Source organism: Cutaneotrichosporon oleaginosum (assembly GCF_008065305.1).
Source record: "Cutaneotrichosporon oleaginosum strain ATCC 20508 chromosome Unknown ATCC20508_contig03, whole genome shotgun sequence".
NCBI lineage: Eukaryota > Fungi > Basidiomycota > Tremellomycetes > Trichosporonales > Trichosporonaceae > Cutaneotrichosporon > Cutaneotrichosporon oleaginosum.
Window position 1 is genome coordinate 723,324 of NW_027072172.1, and position 17,235 is coordinate 740,558.

General features: G+C 60.1%; 4 protein-coding genes across 4 annotated transcripts; 1 reads left to right on the plus strand and 3 right to left on the minus strand.

Moving 5' to 3' along the window:
• Positions 1-35: 35 nt before the first annotated feature.
• On the minus strand, positions 36-1,952 carry COLE_03467 (uncharacterized protein; the record flags this gene model as incomplete). The annotated part of the gene is made up of 4 exons (XM_018425346.1): positions 36-221; positions 254-1,164; positions 1,549-1,625; positions 1,738-1,952. The coding sequence occupies 4 exons, from the start codon at positions 1,950-1,952 to the stop codon at positions 36-38; spliced, it is 1,389 nt and encodes a 462-aa protein (XP_018279239.1).
• Positions 1,953-3,333: 1,381 nt separating this feature from the next.
• On the minus strand, positions 3,334-5,291 carry COLE_03468 (uncharacterized protein; the record flags this gene model as incomplete). Its single annotated transcript, XM_018425345.1, has 2 exons — positions 3,334-5,062; positions 5,122-5,291. 2 exons carry the CDS (start codon positions 5,289-5,291, stop codon positions 3,334-3,336), a joined length of 1,899 nt encoding a protein of 632 aa, XP_018279238.1.
• A 2,843-nt stretch (positions 5,292-8,134) lies between these two features.
• On the minus strand, positions 8,135-11,698 carry COLE_03469 (uncharacterized protein; the record flags this gene model as incomplete). The annotated part of the gene is made up of 6 exons (XM_018420814.2): positions 8,135-8,394; positions 8,435-9,275; positions 9,315-9,698; positions 9,749-9,948; positions 9,995-10,204; positions 10,264-11,698. 6 exons carry the CDS (start codon positions 11,696-11,698, stop codon positions 8,135-8,137), a joined length of 3,330 nt encoding a protein of 1,109 aa, XP_018279237.1.
• Positions 11,699-14,017: 2,319 nt separating this feature from the next.
• Positions 14,018-17,189, plus strand: COLE_03470 (uncharacterized protein; the record flags this gene model as incomplete). Its single annotated transcript, XM_018425998.2, has 3 exons — positions 14,018-14,048; positions 14,082-14,168; positions 14,200-17,189. The coding sequence occupies 3 exons, from the start codon at positions 14,018-14,020 to the stop codon at positions 17,187-17,189; spliced, it is 3,108 nt and encodes a 1,035-aa protein (XP_018279236.1).
• Between the last annotated feature and the right edge of the window lie 46 nt (positions 17,190-17,235).

The window sequence follows — 17,235 nt, forward strand, 5'->3', positions numbered from 1 at the left end:
ATTGCATTGAAGGTCTGAGCTATCACACGCAAGCTCTAGTTCTCGAGAAGGCGCCACTCCTTCGTAATCGCGAGCGGTACGTCGCTCTCCACTTCCTCCGCCCCCACTCCCTCAGGTCGGGGAATCGTGCGGACGCTAACACTCCCATCATCCACACGCACGACACGCGCGAGCACGACCCGCAGCTCGGGGCTGTACGTAACCATATTGAGCTCGGTAGCCTTGTGTCAGCACGTCCCTACTCAATGCATACCTTGTACGCCGCGACGTCGCCGACGCGAAGCCGCAGCGCGGGCGGGAGCGCATCGAAGGTGCGCTCCGCGCGCGCGAACAGCGCCGCCGCCGCGGCCTCCTCTGCCGTCCACTCCCGCTCCTCCTCGTCCTCTTGCGCATACACCGGCGACGCGCGCGTCGCCTGGTGGCGCAGGCTGCGCCGCGCCTTTGCCTCCGCCTCAGCTAGTGCCTGCACCTGCGCCCTCTGCGCTTTGGCAACCGCGGCCGTCTTGGCCGCGCGCGCGTCGGCGCGCCGCCGGTCGTCGTCCTTCTTGAACGCAAACTCGCGGGATGTGACGAACACGTTGCTTGGCAGCGCATCCATCTCGCTCGGGGGCACGAATCGGCGCTGCGTGGGCATGGTAACGCGGATGGGTGTGGCGGGGGGCGAGGGCGTCGCGGGCGCCTGCGCCTCGCTCGTCGGCCCCGTCTCGCGCTTCGAAGCCGCGACCTCTCCCGGTCCAGCCCCTGCTCCTCCAGCGCCCGCTCTAGCTCCTGCCCCGGCGGCGGGGCTGGCGCTGCTCGCGTCGTCCTCGTACACCACCCGCGTGGCCGCCACGCCGAGCATAGCGTCGCGGAACCCGCGCTTCTTATTGGGATTCGCGATGTCGCGGGGCACGAAGGCGGGGTCTACCCGCGTTGTCGTCACTTGCACGGCGGCGGCGGCGTTGGCACCAGTTTCGATCGGAAGCGCGCCGGCCGGGGAGGAGGGAGCGGAGAGAGCGGCGGCAGCGGCGGCGGCGCGCTCACGGTCGCGCTTGATGCGCCGCCGCACGTTGCGGTTGTGCGTTTTGCCGCTGCCCTGGCCTGGTGGGGCGGTGGGGATGGGGCGAAGAGCCGTGGGGAAAGTGTGGGAGATGGAGACCGCTGTCGCCGAAGTGGATGACGAGTCTGAAGTCAAGAGCGCATTCCGCGACCTGAGACGGGGACAGGGGGCAGCAGCGGTCGCAGATGGGTGTATTCCGCTTGAGCTGGATGACTTGGACGATCTGGACGATCTGGACGAGCTCGATAACCTCCACGGGCCGGACGAGGTGGATGGACTCGAGCTGGATGACACCGAGCTGGAGCTTGATGAGAGGGAGCTGGACGAAACAGAGCTAGACGAGACGGAACTGGACGAGACGGAGCTCGAAGAGGCAGTCTCCGTGTCCGAGTCGGACAACGATTCGCTTTCGCTTGAGCTTGAGCTTGACTCAGAGCTCGACACGGACGAGGACGACACGCTCGAACTCGAAACATTTCTCGTCTGGCTCCTGGACCTTGACCGCACACCGCCGTCAGCTTTACGTTTGCGCGGCGAGTCGCGCTTGGCACTACGCTTGCGCTTCGCCCCTGCTCCCAGGCGCACGCTGGCGTCAGCTTGTCATCCTCCTGGGCACAGCACTGGCTACACACACGCTGTCGCGTATGTTCCCGGAATGCAGCCAACAGTGCACACTTCTTCGAAGCACATGTACTCACGTCACGATGTCGTCGGGGTTGAGAATATCGGCGGCCGTGTCGGGCAGGAGCTCGAAGCCATCGATCTCCAGGAGTAGATCGGTGCCGCGCACCGCGCCGCCGATGAGAGCCAGCGCGACGCCTTCGGCGAAGGCGCCGATCGTTACGCCCGGTTGAAGTGGGAGCACGACCTTGCGCTCGGGGAGAGGCGGGAGGATGTGTAGCTTCACGCGCATGGTGTGGATGTACAGTAGATTGCGAAATTGAAGATGTTGACATCCAAACATTCCATGGGGCCCCGTGCTATTGGCCGTGCTTACAAGACAGAATACAAACGGCAACAAAATCGAGGAGGCCAAACCGGAGGGACCTGATAAAGACCTAGGGTGAGGTCGTTCTGCATTCGGCGCTCGAATCGACACACCTTGCGAGCCCGCAAACAAATGCGCCTGCCTAGGTGCCCGTTCTTTCACTAGACGCATCGCCTATGATTTTGTTACTATTTGGGTAAACATTGATGTCAATCCCCTCCATGAGTTCGTAATACAGACGGCTCTGATGGTGATTATGGGCCACGCCACAAGTAACCTACAGCTTATGCTCAGAGCAGCTTCCGCGTTTATCCTGCTTCTATTGCGCAGATCCTCAATCGATGGTGTTACGTGCCAACAGCCTATCTGTGAATACAGTCAAGCAGATTCTGCTGTGGTAGGTGTCCTTTGATATTGGGCTTACGGGATGAATGAGGTGTATCGATTGCGGACGCAGCTGTTGAGTGCAACCTCCTGCGTACGTGGGTTGCGTGTGCACGGGCTTTGACACCACGCGGCGGGTGAGAAAAGACGTGAGGCCACTAAGAACTTTAATGCACTTCTCACTGTAGCAACTCTCAATTGCTTGCCAGCAGCGGCTGCAAACGCTACACCCGGGCCCATAGCTGCTACTCAACCCTCGATCCTGCGTCGATCTTTTATTACTTATTCATTGCGGCGCTTAAAAGACACGGAACCTTTGATTGCTCCAAAAGACATGGTGTCTTTGATTGCGATGGGCAGGGTTCGCAAATTGTGTCACCATACTCGAATCATAAGGTGTCTCTGACCGGTATCTCTGAACGGTGTCTCTGAGCGGTGTCGGAAGCGCTCTGAGCGGGTCTCAAATACGTCGGAATGGCGTTGAAGCGATTCAAAATGCCTCGAGGTGATCCGACATTTGAGCTGGAGATCCGAACCACCTCGAACTGCCTCGAGCCACCTCGAACTGCCTCGGGTGGCCCCGAACATGCGAGGCACCAGCTACATGCATGCAGTGCACTTTTCCAGCAAGCGTAGCGAGAGGGAAAATTTCATGGTGGAATAGTCAAATTATTCAGGGATAAAAGGTTGTGCCCTCGAGATAAAGATCGAGTTGTTCGACCGATAAGAATGGGCGCGAAACGCTTTGACGAGCCCCTCTCCCCATTTATACGATGCGTCGGCTTCACGCAATCAGCACCCGCGTCGCACAATCATGCCCCGTTTCCAATTACAATGGACAGCCATAACAAAACGACATCAACCAGGAGACGGTCTGACATAACGTAGTATACATAATACAAGCCCAATGTCACTCCCCTGCTCAGAAGTACACGGTCGCACCGACAGTGGCTGAGAGCCCGATGTCGATGTGATTGCGACGAGCTAAGCAGAAGGAGGCCATATCCTCAGCCTCTTCCTCATTATGACCTGCCCCCACTCCACTGTATCCGTTGAAAACAATGGTTGCAATGATCAAACCCGACTCGCAGGTCGTAATTTCCGGAACTAATGCTTTGTAGCGGTCCCCTGTTACCTTGATACGGCTGCGGTGGACGCCCATCACGCTGCGCGCGGTGCGACCCGCCTCGCTAAGGTAGCTTATGGCGCTTCGTTCAGCCGCCGCCCTCGCAGTTGCCCTTTCCTTGGCCCACCCCCACCCGATGGTGAGAGAGCCCACGGAATCCGTCAGCTCCAACGAGGCCTCCCAGGAACCGTGCAGCGAGCGCTCGGTGACCACGAAGCAGCACTCGTTGCGGGAGGATAGTGCGTGTAGAAGAGCTGTTGGACTCTGGAGCCGAGCGGGGGACGAGGAAGAGGGTCCTCGGTAGGAAGCGCCCCACGCAGGAGGATTGTCGAGGAAGTCCAACGCCATGTTGCGCTGGGGAGATCCAAAGCGAGGTGCATCTGGGCTTGAAGAGACGGCCTCCAGAACCGAGGGAACAAGAGGGAGCAGCGCGAGCGACAGAAAAGTTGTCAACGCGTGAGCCTCCAAGAGGCAGTGAAGGTGATATACCACCACCTCCAAAAGCCCTGCTGCCATGGACGCGGAAGACCAGTACGCGCGTTCTCGCTCGACGAGGGTGTTGAGACCCATCCTCCTGAGCAGCCACGATTGGCACGAGTTGTGGATTAAGAACTCGTTAACCGCGTCCAAGAACGAGCCGTGGGACCCGTGCATCTTTTGATCGCGCAGTGGAAGAGCGCGCTCAAGGATGTTGTAAGCGTAGAGATCGTAGGCCTTGGACCCAGGCTCTTCCTTCGGATGCTGAGGGTTCGACGGGTTTCCTCGCCAACCTCGGAACAACTGGGCGTAGTGTGCCCCAGCAACGGATGGCAGGTAGGGGACAGGGGCGTCGAGGATGTTGGGCAGGTAGAGCGTCCTGCACCAGTCATACCGAGTTTTTGTAAGTTTGTTGGAAGAGTTCCTCGTCGTGATATCCTCAGGCTTCTCTCGGTGGTCCCACGCCACTGTTTGCCTGGTGTACCAGGGCTTGGGGTGCGTGGTGAGGAGCTCCACCGGGCTCTCCTGCGGGAGGGGACTTGGCGGGACAGCGCTCTGCATGGGGGCTGCGGTGCAGAACGCTGGGTCAGGAAGAGCTTTGAGGCGCCGCTGGAACTCGGACGACGTCCAATCGGGGGAAGGTGTCCTAGCAGGGGAGGATGGCGCCCGCGATGGTGACTGGTTGGGGGCCGGGTCGTTCACGTCGCTCGCAGGCGGTGACAGGTCGGAGACGGATGAGAAGGAGGAAGGGAGGGAAGGCGTCTGCGACTGCCTCAGTAAAGAGCCGGACTTGTCGCTGTGTCGGGCGGCCGTCGCCGGTTGGGGTCGACAGTATGGAGAAGAACGCGGCTTTGAGGGCCCGCGGTCCACTACAACCGCAGGACAACTGGGCAAGAGCTCACGCAGCATGGCATTCGCGGCGCCTCGTGCCCGCCAAATTCTGGTCTCCAGCGGCAGCGCAAGATCGAGGCCGGAAAGGACGTTGTGGTGGAAGGTCTCGTACACGAGGTCGATGATCTCCTCTGTGCGCTGCACCGTGAGGTGGGCCCTAAAGCTGTCAGCTATAGCTCACTCAGCAGATCGCCCAACATCCTTTCCGTTACTCACTGCAGGACCCGATCCGTGATCTCCAGGTGCTGTTTGGCGAAGAGTTCCGCCCTTTTCGTCCTCTCCGCCTCCTCCGCATCTGCATCTTGTCGTGCTTCGTCCCACGGCGCGGGATAGTCGAAGTGGCTTGAGTCTTCGGAGAGCGAAGCCGGCAGAAAGGGCGATGACATTCGTTGGAACGGAGAAAGACAGGAACTGAGAGAGGTGGAAGAGGGAGGAGGGGTGAAGAAAATCGACAGGTGTGATGAGAGATGAGAGATGAGAGATGAGAGATGTCCAGAAGAAGGAGGAAAGAAGAGCAAACGAGTGTTGCAATGTTTGTTTGGGAGGCGTGGGCGGCCACCTTCCTCGTCTAGGAGTTGCGACTGAGCAGCAACCATACTTTACTGCTGCTGGGCTGCCTCAGGTCCTCGCAACATAACAGGTAATAATTAGTGGGGAGTTACGGGAGATACAGGGCGATGGAAGGGAGCAGCAGCGACGAGAGCAGGGAGCAAAGCCAGTGATCAAGGGATGGACGAAGGCATCTGTCGTACCTTGGATAAGTGAGCATACGGCTCGCGCACCGAGTGATGACGCCAGTAGCCGGCGGAACTCAATCGCGCCACTCAACAATGTGCCTGCGCCGCCGGTCTTCCGCAGTCCACTTGCTAGCTTGCTAGTATGACGGAGGGCATGATCTGCGCGTCAACTGGGCATCTCAGCGCCACACAAAGCACGCCGTGAGCTGCAGGAATGCAGTGGTTCACCCTAACCGGGCAGCATCAGGCCACCTCCGCCAGCTAGTACCTTGGCTGTGTAGTGCCTTAAGACGACTCCCGTTCACACACTCAGCTAACACCAAAGGAGGAGCAACTAAGCGGGAGAAGATCAGACTGGGGAGTGATTGGGATAATCAGGGGGAGGAGAGCACCGGTCCTGTGTGGCGGCCCAGTATCAGAACAGCCACACTTACCGGGCGACACGTCAGGCTCCGCCACGATTACGGACTTGGGTCAGAGACGAAGAGAAGCCAGACGCTTGCGCTCTTCCCAACTCACGCACTCCGACTTGTGCAAGACGCCGGAGTGAGGATGGCATTTCGGGGAGCGGCGTTTTCGGGGAGTGTCAGTAGTAGTGGCAGGGGCCGCAACGACGTCTAGCGGCGTGCTCGCGAGGGATCGAGAGAGCGAAATCAGCTCGGTTGCACAACATTTCCCTGGCGTGTGCTGATGAAGGATGATCTCGTGTTGCATGTATGTCTCGACCAGACGGAGAACAGGGAAGGAGCTGTGAATCTCTTGAGGAGCCATGGGACATGATAGGCATGGTATGGTCAGGCATTAGGTTCGGGCGGAGGGGTGTGTGCGGAATAATGGAACATGCGGCACGCGGCTCCCCCCCTTGTACGTCCAGCGGTCATCGCTGACTGGAGCGAAACAGATGCCGGGTGCTAGTTTGAGGTCCGCCCCATCGCGGTTTATGCACCGCTCTGCTCATGATCAGCACACTGAACCGCTGAACGACCTCGCACGAGTTTCACTATGTAAAATAGCAGTTAGCGAGGAGAAGACGGGGGTTATCAACTTTGTAATATGTGAAGGCGAGATTCCGACGTTGTGGGCAGGCTGATCATGCCACCGGCGAATCGTCTTGATGAATTCTGGAACGATGATGGTGAGTGAATGGACGTCAGCCTCGGCAGCGGTGAGCCTCCTCCGCAGCGAAGGTATCTCCACCGTTAGTGACAGCTGCCTCTTGGCTTGGTTGGTCAGTAGCAAATTAGACCATGTACTTTGTTGGAAGTCTATGAAGTAAAGTCCACCGAAGTTTGCGATGATGAGGTGACCAACGATGGGTGCCAGAAAATGTCACGTGACATATCAGGACATGAAGAAGGAAGGAGACGTGTAGAGTGACCATCAAGCAACAAGACACTGGAACGGGGGGAAGCGGAGAACGATCAGCACGATCGACGCGGAGGCCCCAAAATAAAATGGGGAGGGAATCTCACTATCTACTTCATGCACGCATGTGATAAGCTCTATCCCGTGATTTTTGCTGGGTGTGATGAGTGAGAGTGGGGAGCCACGCATGTACACTGTCGTTCGGGTATGTGGTAAGCTTGCTCGTAATCTCACAAGATCGCACACTCTCGAGCTCCCAATGTATCAAGGAGTGGAATGTGGATACATCCCGGGCACGATCTGCACCGATGTCAGTCGCATTCCCTGGCCGGCAGCCGGCCTCTGCTGATCTCCTTCCCCGTCGTACCGTTGTGCGCGTCGTGCACAACAAGGATCTACGATCCCCTCACCCCCGCTCATAGATCCCCGAGCCCATGTACGATTCGAGCAGTCATATTTCATAATTACTCTATGCGCTCCACCGACACAGCAACATTGGTCTTGGAAGTGGCTCCAGGAGAGAGGGCCGTCGAAAGAGGCTGCTTCCGGCATCGCAAGTACTATGTCTGGGCCAGGCAACATCCGGGTCTGCGATCTCGAAGTGCTCTCTACGCTCTGTATTTCCTCGGTTGGAAGGAGCACATTGTTAGATGTGACAATCACGATAGCCTCGGCCAACGAAGTTGCCAGCTTGTACAGAAGCTCACTCGGCATACAGTACCGAATACCATCCTTGGATGGAAGAGGTAGTGATTGGATGTATGCGGTAGTGATTGGGCTTATAGACGCCGAAAACATGTTCTCACCAGGAATGCAATGATAGCCTAGCTTACTGGTCATGACCCAGTCCATCGCGGCTAGATCTTGCATGGTATTGACAAAAGTCCGAGGATCGCCTGTCATCATCTGACGATCGACATCAACATGCCACTCCATTCGCCAGCTTCGCGCCTCCGTACCTCGCTCGCGACATTCCTACCTCGGCCAATGGTACATGTTGGTGGCGATAATTTACAATGGTATTATTGTATCAATGCAGGGGATATACGACTGGCACCGTGCCAGGTCCCGTCAAGTCACCACATATGGCCAAGGTAAGCAGAGTCTGCCCACAGTTGCCTTGCCGCCTATCTCGCCGACACGACGGGCGCAGAAAGTGTCGGTGTCGCGGGCGATCGCACAGGCGTCGAGGCCGGCGCGTTCTTTGCAGCCGCGGCGGCAGCGGCCTCCTCCTTCTCGCGCTGCATCGCCTCAGCCCATGCGTCGTATGCGTACTCGATTGGCTTCGCGAGGTACACCTCGTCAGCCGTTACCGAGTGATCGCTCGCGGCGTCCGATGTCTTCTTCGGCGCGCCGCCCAGGAACATCTCATTCGGGTCAAAGTCGTCTGCTGTCAGCAAGCTCACACCGAGTATGAGAACACTCACTGTCTTCATCAGGCACTGCGCGGCGCTTGCCGAGCGCCTTGCGACTTGGTCGAGGTATGCCCTCCTCTCCACCCGCAACGGCGGCATTGCCGTTGCTCGTCGGGATCTCGCCCGAGCTTCCACTTCCGTCTCGCGCGAAGGAAGCCCTGGAGCCATGCTCATTTGCAGCCAAAACAAGGTTGGGATTGCTGTTGACCGACCGGAACTGCTGCGCACCCGGGTTGGGGAGCGGGCGCGGGCCGGGCACTCGTGCTCCACGGCCAAGCGGTGAGCCTGAACGCGGAGGCGACTGGCCCGCGCCGATCTTGGGCGGCATTGGGAGGCTCCGACCGGGAGAAGGCGAGCGCGACCGTTTTGGTTCGAGGGTCAGCGCAGCCACATGGGCAGCCATAGCGTCAACGTGGCTGCCGTGCGAGCTGTGGCCGTGGCCAGAGTCTGTGGTCCTCGGGGAGCGGCCAGTGTCTGGCAATGCCTTGCCCGCCCTGGACGGTGACGGTGAGCGCGACGTCGTCGCAAGTCCCTCATTAGGGGCCGCAAGCATGTCCATCTGTTGGCGTCGATCCATGCGAGTGTCTGTCTTGCTGCGCTCCTGAACCTCGCGCATTTGACGCTCCTCAATGCACCGCTCTGAGAGATCATCGTACTCTCTAAGAGTGTCCGAAAGGTGACTGTGCGCTTTGAGAAGGATCTCAAGGGCAGATTCCTCCGGAGTAGCCAACGTCCCCTGCTCGGCTCTGGGGATCGAGTCTGCTACCCGGCGTGACTTCTCCGCCTCTGATTGTGCCCATCCCATCTGGCTGTTAAGCGACTCCAACTTCTTGAGGGCCTTCCGCTGCATTTCCTAGACATCAGCATCTTCAGATCTCGACCAAGCACTCACGTGTAGCAACACGTTTGCCTCAAAGTTGTCAGGTCGGGTGAAAACGCATGCCTCATGAAGTTTGTTGGCTGTAGCCAGCGCCCTATTGCACTCATCAAACAACCGGCGCATGTCGTCGTCATGATCCGGCAGAACCGAGTAAGGAACTCCGCCGAGCTGTGGCGGCGAGCCACCCGGGCCGCGTGCGCTGTGCTTGCCTCGCGACAGCGGCTCCGATGCAGGTCGGGAGAGAACAGAGGGTGCAGGCGACGGGAGCGGGGATCTCTGACCAGGGGCCATCGACGTGATGACGGGGAGAGGGAACTCAGTGCGCTCCTGACGATCGTCACGGGGACGGCGATGCTCGGGGGTGATTGGAAGATAGTCGTCAGGCAGAGGTGTGCCCTGCTATGTTAGCATGGCCACCGAGCGCACTCGACGAGCATTGCACTCACAAATTCGGGGTCTCCTGGGCGCTTGACTTTGTTCCACAACTCGAGCAGATGTTCGCAGCTACGGTTGGCATGGTACGTGTAGGTGACGCCGGAGACAATCTCCATGGTCGTCTTATACGTTGACTGAGAGACGGGTGGATCAGCCTTCTGCTTGAGAATGCGCTCGATCGTGTCAAGCAATTTGCGGCTGGTGGCATGTCCTGTTGGTGTTAAACACGGGCGGGTATGAGCTGCGGAGACACTCACGATGGAAGTCCTTCGCGGAGATGTTGCCCATGGCAATGAGCCATACTCTTGACGCCATACGGCGCTCACTGTCGGTGCCATTCTTGAATACCTTGCGGATGCTTCTTGCGGCTTCGCGGCCTACCGCATCATTGTGCTCCGAGCCATTGATGCGGTCACACAGTTCCAGGACATCAGGAAAGGTCGTTCCACGAGTGCTGCACAGTCTCCCTAGCGAATGTCAGCACAGACCGCCCATCCTCTCTCGTTGGACAAGATAGTGTACTCACGGACAGCGGACGAGACGTCGTCGTCTTCGGGGCCATCGTCGCGTCGCAGATGAAGATTAAGATCGAGGCCTCGGGAGCGGAGACGAGAATCCTCGAAGCCGTGGCCCGTCGAGCTGGCGTGGCCAAGGGCCGAGGGAGCGCAGGGCGCGCCGTGAATGGACGGTGGCTGTGCATTGCCGTGAACAGACTGTGGGGGCTGTCCATGAATCGAGCCCTCGGTGAACTCGTCGCCGCTGGGACGCGCAACGTTTTCCATTGACGCTTGAGGAAACTGGGTTAAGAAGGGCGAAGGGACGCGATCCAAAGCGGCAAAGGTGGAGTCCTTGTTCTTAGCCTCTTTGGCGTCTTTGCTCTTTCTATCCCCCACGCGTTTCCAGAAGCTCTGCTTCTCCTTCTTGGGTTTAGGGGGCTCCGGAAGCATGGGCTGCGGTTTGCTCATGTCGGACGAGTAGGACTGCACGAGAGGCGATGTACGGGTCTGTGTAGGTTCACGAGGCTTGTTGAGCATTCCACCAAGATGGCCCGGACCCCCTCCCAACCCCCCAACCGCCGTGCCAAGGGCGCCACCGCCGCCTTCGTGGTCGGAACCGCGGCCGGATTGGGACGCCGAGCTGTAACCTCGTGTTCTGCTGGGTGCGTACGCGTCGAGGTCAGCTCCATAGCCTGGGCCTGGGCCTGGCGGTGGCGGTGGTGGTGGGAGGGTGGGGATACTGTGAAGACTGTTCTGGCTCATGTGACTAACGCGTGCTGGAGGTGTCGAAGCACCATATGCGGTGGGTGAAGGGGGGCGGGCGCCAGGCGGAAGGCTGTAGAAGTGCTGCTGCGACGAGGGTGGAGTAGGCTGCTGCGATCCATAGGGGGAGGCGTAAGGGGGTTCCGGTCCCGGCGCGTTGGCAAGCTGCAGAGCGCGCTGGGACTGTGCGCCCGCGAGCCATCCGTCAATCGAGCTCGAGTCGGTGCCTCTGCGCGATCGTGACGCGTAAATGGGAGCGGGATGGTCGTTATCGTCGTATGGATTTGCTTGCTGCATGGCCTGGATTTCTGCAAGAGTTGGTGTATGAGTTTGTGGTGGAGCGCGTGTGTCGCGGGAAGGACGAGGTGGAGGGGGAACGGGAGGCGCAGCAGCACTGCCATGAAGTGGCGTGACCGATGTCGGGGTCATGTTTGCTGCTGCCGATGCAGCAGCGTCGTCGAGTGGAAGTTGATGAGAATGGTGGCGGCCCACGTCGACTGGGAATGGAGTGACATTGCTATTGTTGTTGACTAGGTGTCGTCTGCGTGTTGGGTCGTGGTGAATTCGACTTGGCTGCGGTTGTTGGAGTGGCGCAGACGGTGGTGGTGGGAGAGAGTCTGGGATGGGGAGGGGGTCTATGCCAGTGGGCTTTGAGTTGCGGAAGAGCTTCTTGAGGCGGCTGCCCCCAAGCCCGTCAGCCATGTTGAGGATGAGTTGGGGTAGTGAATGACAGTGGATGTGATGATGATGGTGAGGATGATGACAGTTGAAGAGTGAGGATTGTGAGACTGCGAGAGTCGGGGGAGTGGGCGAGGTGGGCGATGTGGGCGAGGTGGGGAGGGAGTAAGGAGAGCGTGAGGAGGAGAGGGGGGAGTGATGATGGTGGTGGAGATGGAAGTGGTGGTGGCCGAGGGGGTTGAGAGAGTGAGAGTGAGAGGAGGACGAATGACGACGAGGTGTGAGAGTTGGCTGCAGGCGACGACGAGGGAAGGTGGACATGTCTACCTACCACTCAGCGAGGCGGTGCCGCGCGCCGTGCGGGGCGAAGCCTCGGACCCCAGGGCTCAGAGGGTGGCCAGGCCGAGGGCGCAAGGGGCGCAGGTCAGAAGGACGTGGCTCCTCTATCTTCCCTGAATCTCTCAGACTCCCCTCTACGCTTAAAGGGGGAGGCGGAGAGCTTGATTTGGTACTAATCTCCAGATCTTGCATTCTAATCGATTCAACTCTCCCAATTAGAGTTGTATTACATGAAACTCGCATGAGCGGAGTGGGTCGCTGCACGTGATGCAACTCGACGTACCATGTCACGTGACACTCTCACACTCCACCTCCAGTACCTCAGTGCCGCAGCAACCTCGCGAGTGAACTCTACAACACATGCGCTCAACTGCTACCGAACAACAAAATACGACGAAGTTCTCTTTCCAACCGTGGAGATACTCTCGTTGAGTATGTGACCACCGCTGGGGATGTGACCACCGCTGGGGAGATCCATCACTCACCCACCGTAATCACGAAGACGCTTCGCCTGCGGCAAGATCAGCCTGCGCACAGCGCCAGGTTCCCGGCTGCACATATTAACAAAGGGGATTACGCGCCTCTTCTCCTCGCCAACTACTTCTTGCAGAGTGAGACTGGCGCGTATTTGTTCAGCGATCCAGTGTGCTGCATGTGCAGACCGTGAAGAGGCCCACAGAGCGGTGCATAAACCACGATCAGGGACACGGACCTTAACTGGCACCCGGCATCTGTTTCGGCTCCAGCCAGGCCAGCCAGCGATGGCCGCTGGCCGCTCGGGGGTAAGCCGCCTGCCGCATGTTTCATCATTCCCCGCACAATCCGCTCCGCCCGAGCCGAATGCCAAATGCATGCCCATGGTACGCAGACCATGGTCACCTGCTCTCGACGCTGAGTAGTTGTTCCTCGCCAGCTCCCTCCCCTTTCTCCGTTGGAAACTGCACGCAACGCGAGATCATCCTTTATCAGCACGCAAGTGGAATGTCGTGCAACCCGAGCAGGTCCCGCTCTCTCCATCCCTCGTGGGCACGCCTCTTGATTGCTGGAATTGCCATTCTCGAGTAGCTGTGCCCCCGTGCCCGTTCCTTCTTGCGACTTCCACTGCCACACTGCCACTACCATGATCGACTACCCTTTATCGCCTACCATCCATTGGGTATGCCCAGACGGGCCACCCTCGCCCCCGCGTCCGTGCAAGTCGGAGTGCAAGGTTGGAGAATGCGCAAGCGCCAGGCTTCTGTTCTTCTCTAACGCACTAATTCTACCGGAGACCGATGTTGAGGCCGAGACTGACGAGACGCCAGCCACGAGTGGCGGTCTAGCTGATGTTCAAAGATTGTGCTCACGCGATGGGGAGCCACAAATGACCAATGCTCCCCCACTTGTTCCCCTCATTTCGCCCCAGTTTGAACCTCCCCCACTGAGCTTCTCCTTCTTCTGTCTTAACTGAATTAAGAACGGGGTTTAGAGCGCAAGTACGACCGGGACTAGACCAATTTGTTCTGGCCAATCTGTTCTTCTCTAACCCATAAACCTCGACAGGCCGAAATGCATTTAGAAAGTCGATTCCGATTCCCGCTCAATATCGGCCCATTCGACTTGAGCGCCCTCGCTACCGCTGCAAGCAAGCTTCCATGGCTCAGTCTGCCGTCCTTTCCAAGTTTCGGCGCCATCAGCCCCTCGGAAACAGATCAAACCTCCCCGCAGCCAAGAGCCATCACTCATACCGTAGCCCCTACCACCAGTGACTACGCTCGGGACGGCTGCGAGCGTAGCTGACATCGAGGGATCTGACTCAACTGACTCGGAGGCGCTCACCCCGTTCGCCGCGACTACATCACCGTCGAAGCGTTCCATGTCCTAATCAATGCAAGGGACGCGTCGCCGCTCGCGTCGTGGCGCGAGCGTGTCCATCACCACTGGGTATATATCAGAGCGTCCTCACTCTCCACTTACAGGACTCACTTCAACACTCACTCTCATACTCTCTCGCAACAGCTCACAATGGGTCCGCGCAAGCACGCCACGGGTGACAGTAAGCCCCGGTCCACCGACAACACTAACATAGTACCCGTCATCAAGCATATCCACAAGAGTGGCATCGAGCCGGCCGACCTCGGCATTGATGGTGACTCTGTGCACGATCTCGGCTTGAGTGAGTCGACAACATGCCACGCTAATAGTAGCCATTACCCCAACGCTCACGATCACCAACGAGAGCGAGGGGCCTCTCTCGCAGATCGGCGAAAGCAGCGCCAGTGCCACTACTTCGGATGCCGCCCCTGCCACGCCTGCTACTTCGACCAACGCTGATGCTGCCACTGACCCTTCAGTCACTGCTGGCATGGCCGTCGCCGCATTTACTCCTTTGGCCCAAGGCTCCACCCGCCCCCTCTCAACCCTTGACATCGACGCTGGTGTCCCTAGCTCTGCCCCAGTGCCCACCGCGCAGTTCGTCCAGGCCGACGCCCACAGCCTGGTCCCATCCCGCCTGCCTATGGGCAACGACTCGCTGGCCGGAACCCCGGCCCTCTCCTCCACTCCCGGTAACAGCTCTTCTCCTAACAACTCCTCTCCTGGAGCTACCGAGGGCTCCTCCAGCTGCTTCGGCACTCCTCCCGCCATCCGTCTGAGTGCACCTACTCATCTGCCCTCCAATCCGCACGCCAACACGGTAGGCACGTCCCGCCGCTCTTGGCGCCGCAGCCATGTCTGGGCTTCCCCAGTGCTCTCAGCGACGGAGGAGGAGCCGGCACTCCCCACTGGTTCTGACTCGAGTCCCAGCGCTTACTCCGACACCAGCCTACTCCGCGGTCACCGCAACACATCCGAGGACCGCGGCCCGGGGCCCGTATACTTGCCCCTCGGCTCGCGCAGCACACTCTCGCTTACGCCCTCGGTGAGCATCTCGAACCGCGCCAACTCAACGCCGTCGCCCTCCCATTTGTCCTCGACCCCTCCCATCGACGCGGCGCTGGGAAATGCCGACGAAAGCTCACACTCGCTCGCTCCTTCGGCGAGCATCTCGACCCGCACGGCTAGCTCGACGCCGTCGCCCTCCAACTCGTCTTCGCCCCCCCGCTCCACCGGGGCGACGTTTGTGACCGCTGGGAGCTCAAACTCGCTTCCTCCTTCGGCGAGCATCTCAAACCACGCGCCCAGCTCGACGGAGGGCCTCACGCCCTCCCACTCGCCGGGGCACTCGTCGGCCGCGACATGCGCACCAGCCGGTGGCAACTCTGTCACGCATACCTCCGCCGACATCGAGACCCGCCACAACGCTCAACAAGCGCTGCGCGACCTAGACCCCGTCACAGCGGATCTTCTCCTTACGCGATCCATAGGGCGCCAGAACTATGCCGACATCGGGATTGGCTTTCCGAGTGCCCCGCCCTCTGCGCCCGTCGTGGAAACGCGCGGCCGCAGCGGTGGCTCGCGCGACCTCTCAACGCCAGCGCGCATCCTAAGCGACACCCTGGAGCGCAGTCTTCGCACACCGGCCGCCACGCGTCTGCTCGACGCGGCCGACCTTGCCGCCGCGCTTGAGGAGGGTGCAGCGCTGCGCCACTCGCCGATGAGCGAAGATCAGCTTGCGGCGCTCGAGGCCGATCTGCAGCGCGCGGAGCGCGCACTCACCATCCACGAGGGCGTGGATATGGCACACGCCGTCACCGAAGAGCTCCTCCACCTGCGTGCTGAGGCTGAGGGCGTACGCCTGAGCCCGCCTCACCGTGCGTGGCGGCACAGCATGGCGCGCCTTCTGCCGGCGCTGCTGCCGCGCGAGTGGCGGCACCCACGCGACAAGAAGGGCAAGAGCAAAGGCAAGAGCAAGGGCAAGGGCAAGGGCAAGGGCAAGGGCAAGGGCAAGAGCAAGAGCAAAAGCAAGGGCAAGAGCAAAGGCAAGGGGAAGGGCAAGACCAAGGCGCGCAAATCAATTATTCGCGTGCAGCATGAGCATGAGCGCGCGAGCGCCGTGGTCGCGGCGCAGGCGGCGCGCGGGGACGAGCCCTCTGGCACAGACAGCAGTGACGAGGAGTACGGAACTGGCAGCGCCGATGTGTACACAGACAGCGAGGACGCCGATACGAGCTCAAGCGCGAGCGTGTCGGACGCCGGAGACAGCGAGTGGACAGGCGCATGCTCGGGCGACACGCATGGCGTCTTTGACTTCGAGTTCTCCGAGGACGAGGACGGCTCGATTCCGCGTCCCGCCGCGCACACCACCACGCCGCCCGGCTCGCCGAGCCTGCATGTCTCTGACTCCCCGGGCCCTCCCGATACACCGACGCCGCCCTCGCGTAGCCACATCCACATGCCCCGCCCGCTGACAGCGGGCGACACCCTCACGTCCCGCATTCCCGCCCGCCCGCCCACCGCGCGCTCAAACCGCGAAGACCGCAGCTCGGCGCCTTCGCCCCCGCACCGCGTGGCGCACCGCGCCGTGTTTCCGCGCAATTCCCCAGGCCAGCCGCGCCGCGCCACGCCCACGCCCAACTTCGACGCGGACGGGATGTACTGCCTCACACGCCAAGTCACGCGCGAATACGACCCGCTTACAGGCCAGCGCATCCGCACGCACGTCGCCGAGCAGAGCACGGCCGCGCACACCGAGCGCTTCGAGGCCCCCGGCGGATCTGCCGCGCCGTTCACCGACCAAAACCTCCAGGCGCGCAACACCCACAGGCCGTTCGGCCACCCGCTGCGCCGCTCGCGCTCCTCGGGCGACGAGTTTCCTCGCGCCTCCATGCTCTACGTCCCGGGCGTGATGCGTACGCCCCCGCCCGCCGCGTTCCTCCGCACCGATGCCGGCACGACGTCGCTTGAGGGACCGTGGGTTTTCCACAGCCCAAGCCCGCCGCAGATGCCAGATTTCTCTCCGCCTCAGGACTACGTGTACGGGAGCCACCTGTTGGCTTTGAACCGGCAGGGCCTGCAGAGGGGGGGCCAGTACCGCCAGCAGCATGTGCAGTGCCCGCACCATGAGCATGACCAGCAGCATGAGCAAGGTCAGAACGGTCAGAATGGTCAGCATTTCCAGCGCACCCATAGCGACAACGGCTATTACGAGCTTGCGCACGCCAACGAGGCCGAGCAGGTGAGCAACAAGAAGAGTCACAAGTTCAAGCGCCTCCGGATCATGTTCGACCCGCGCCGTATCTTGTCCATGTGGAAGTAGACAGAGCGCATAAGCAAACGAGCCACGACCACATACCATGTAGATA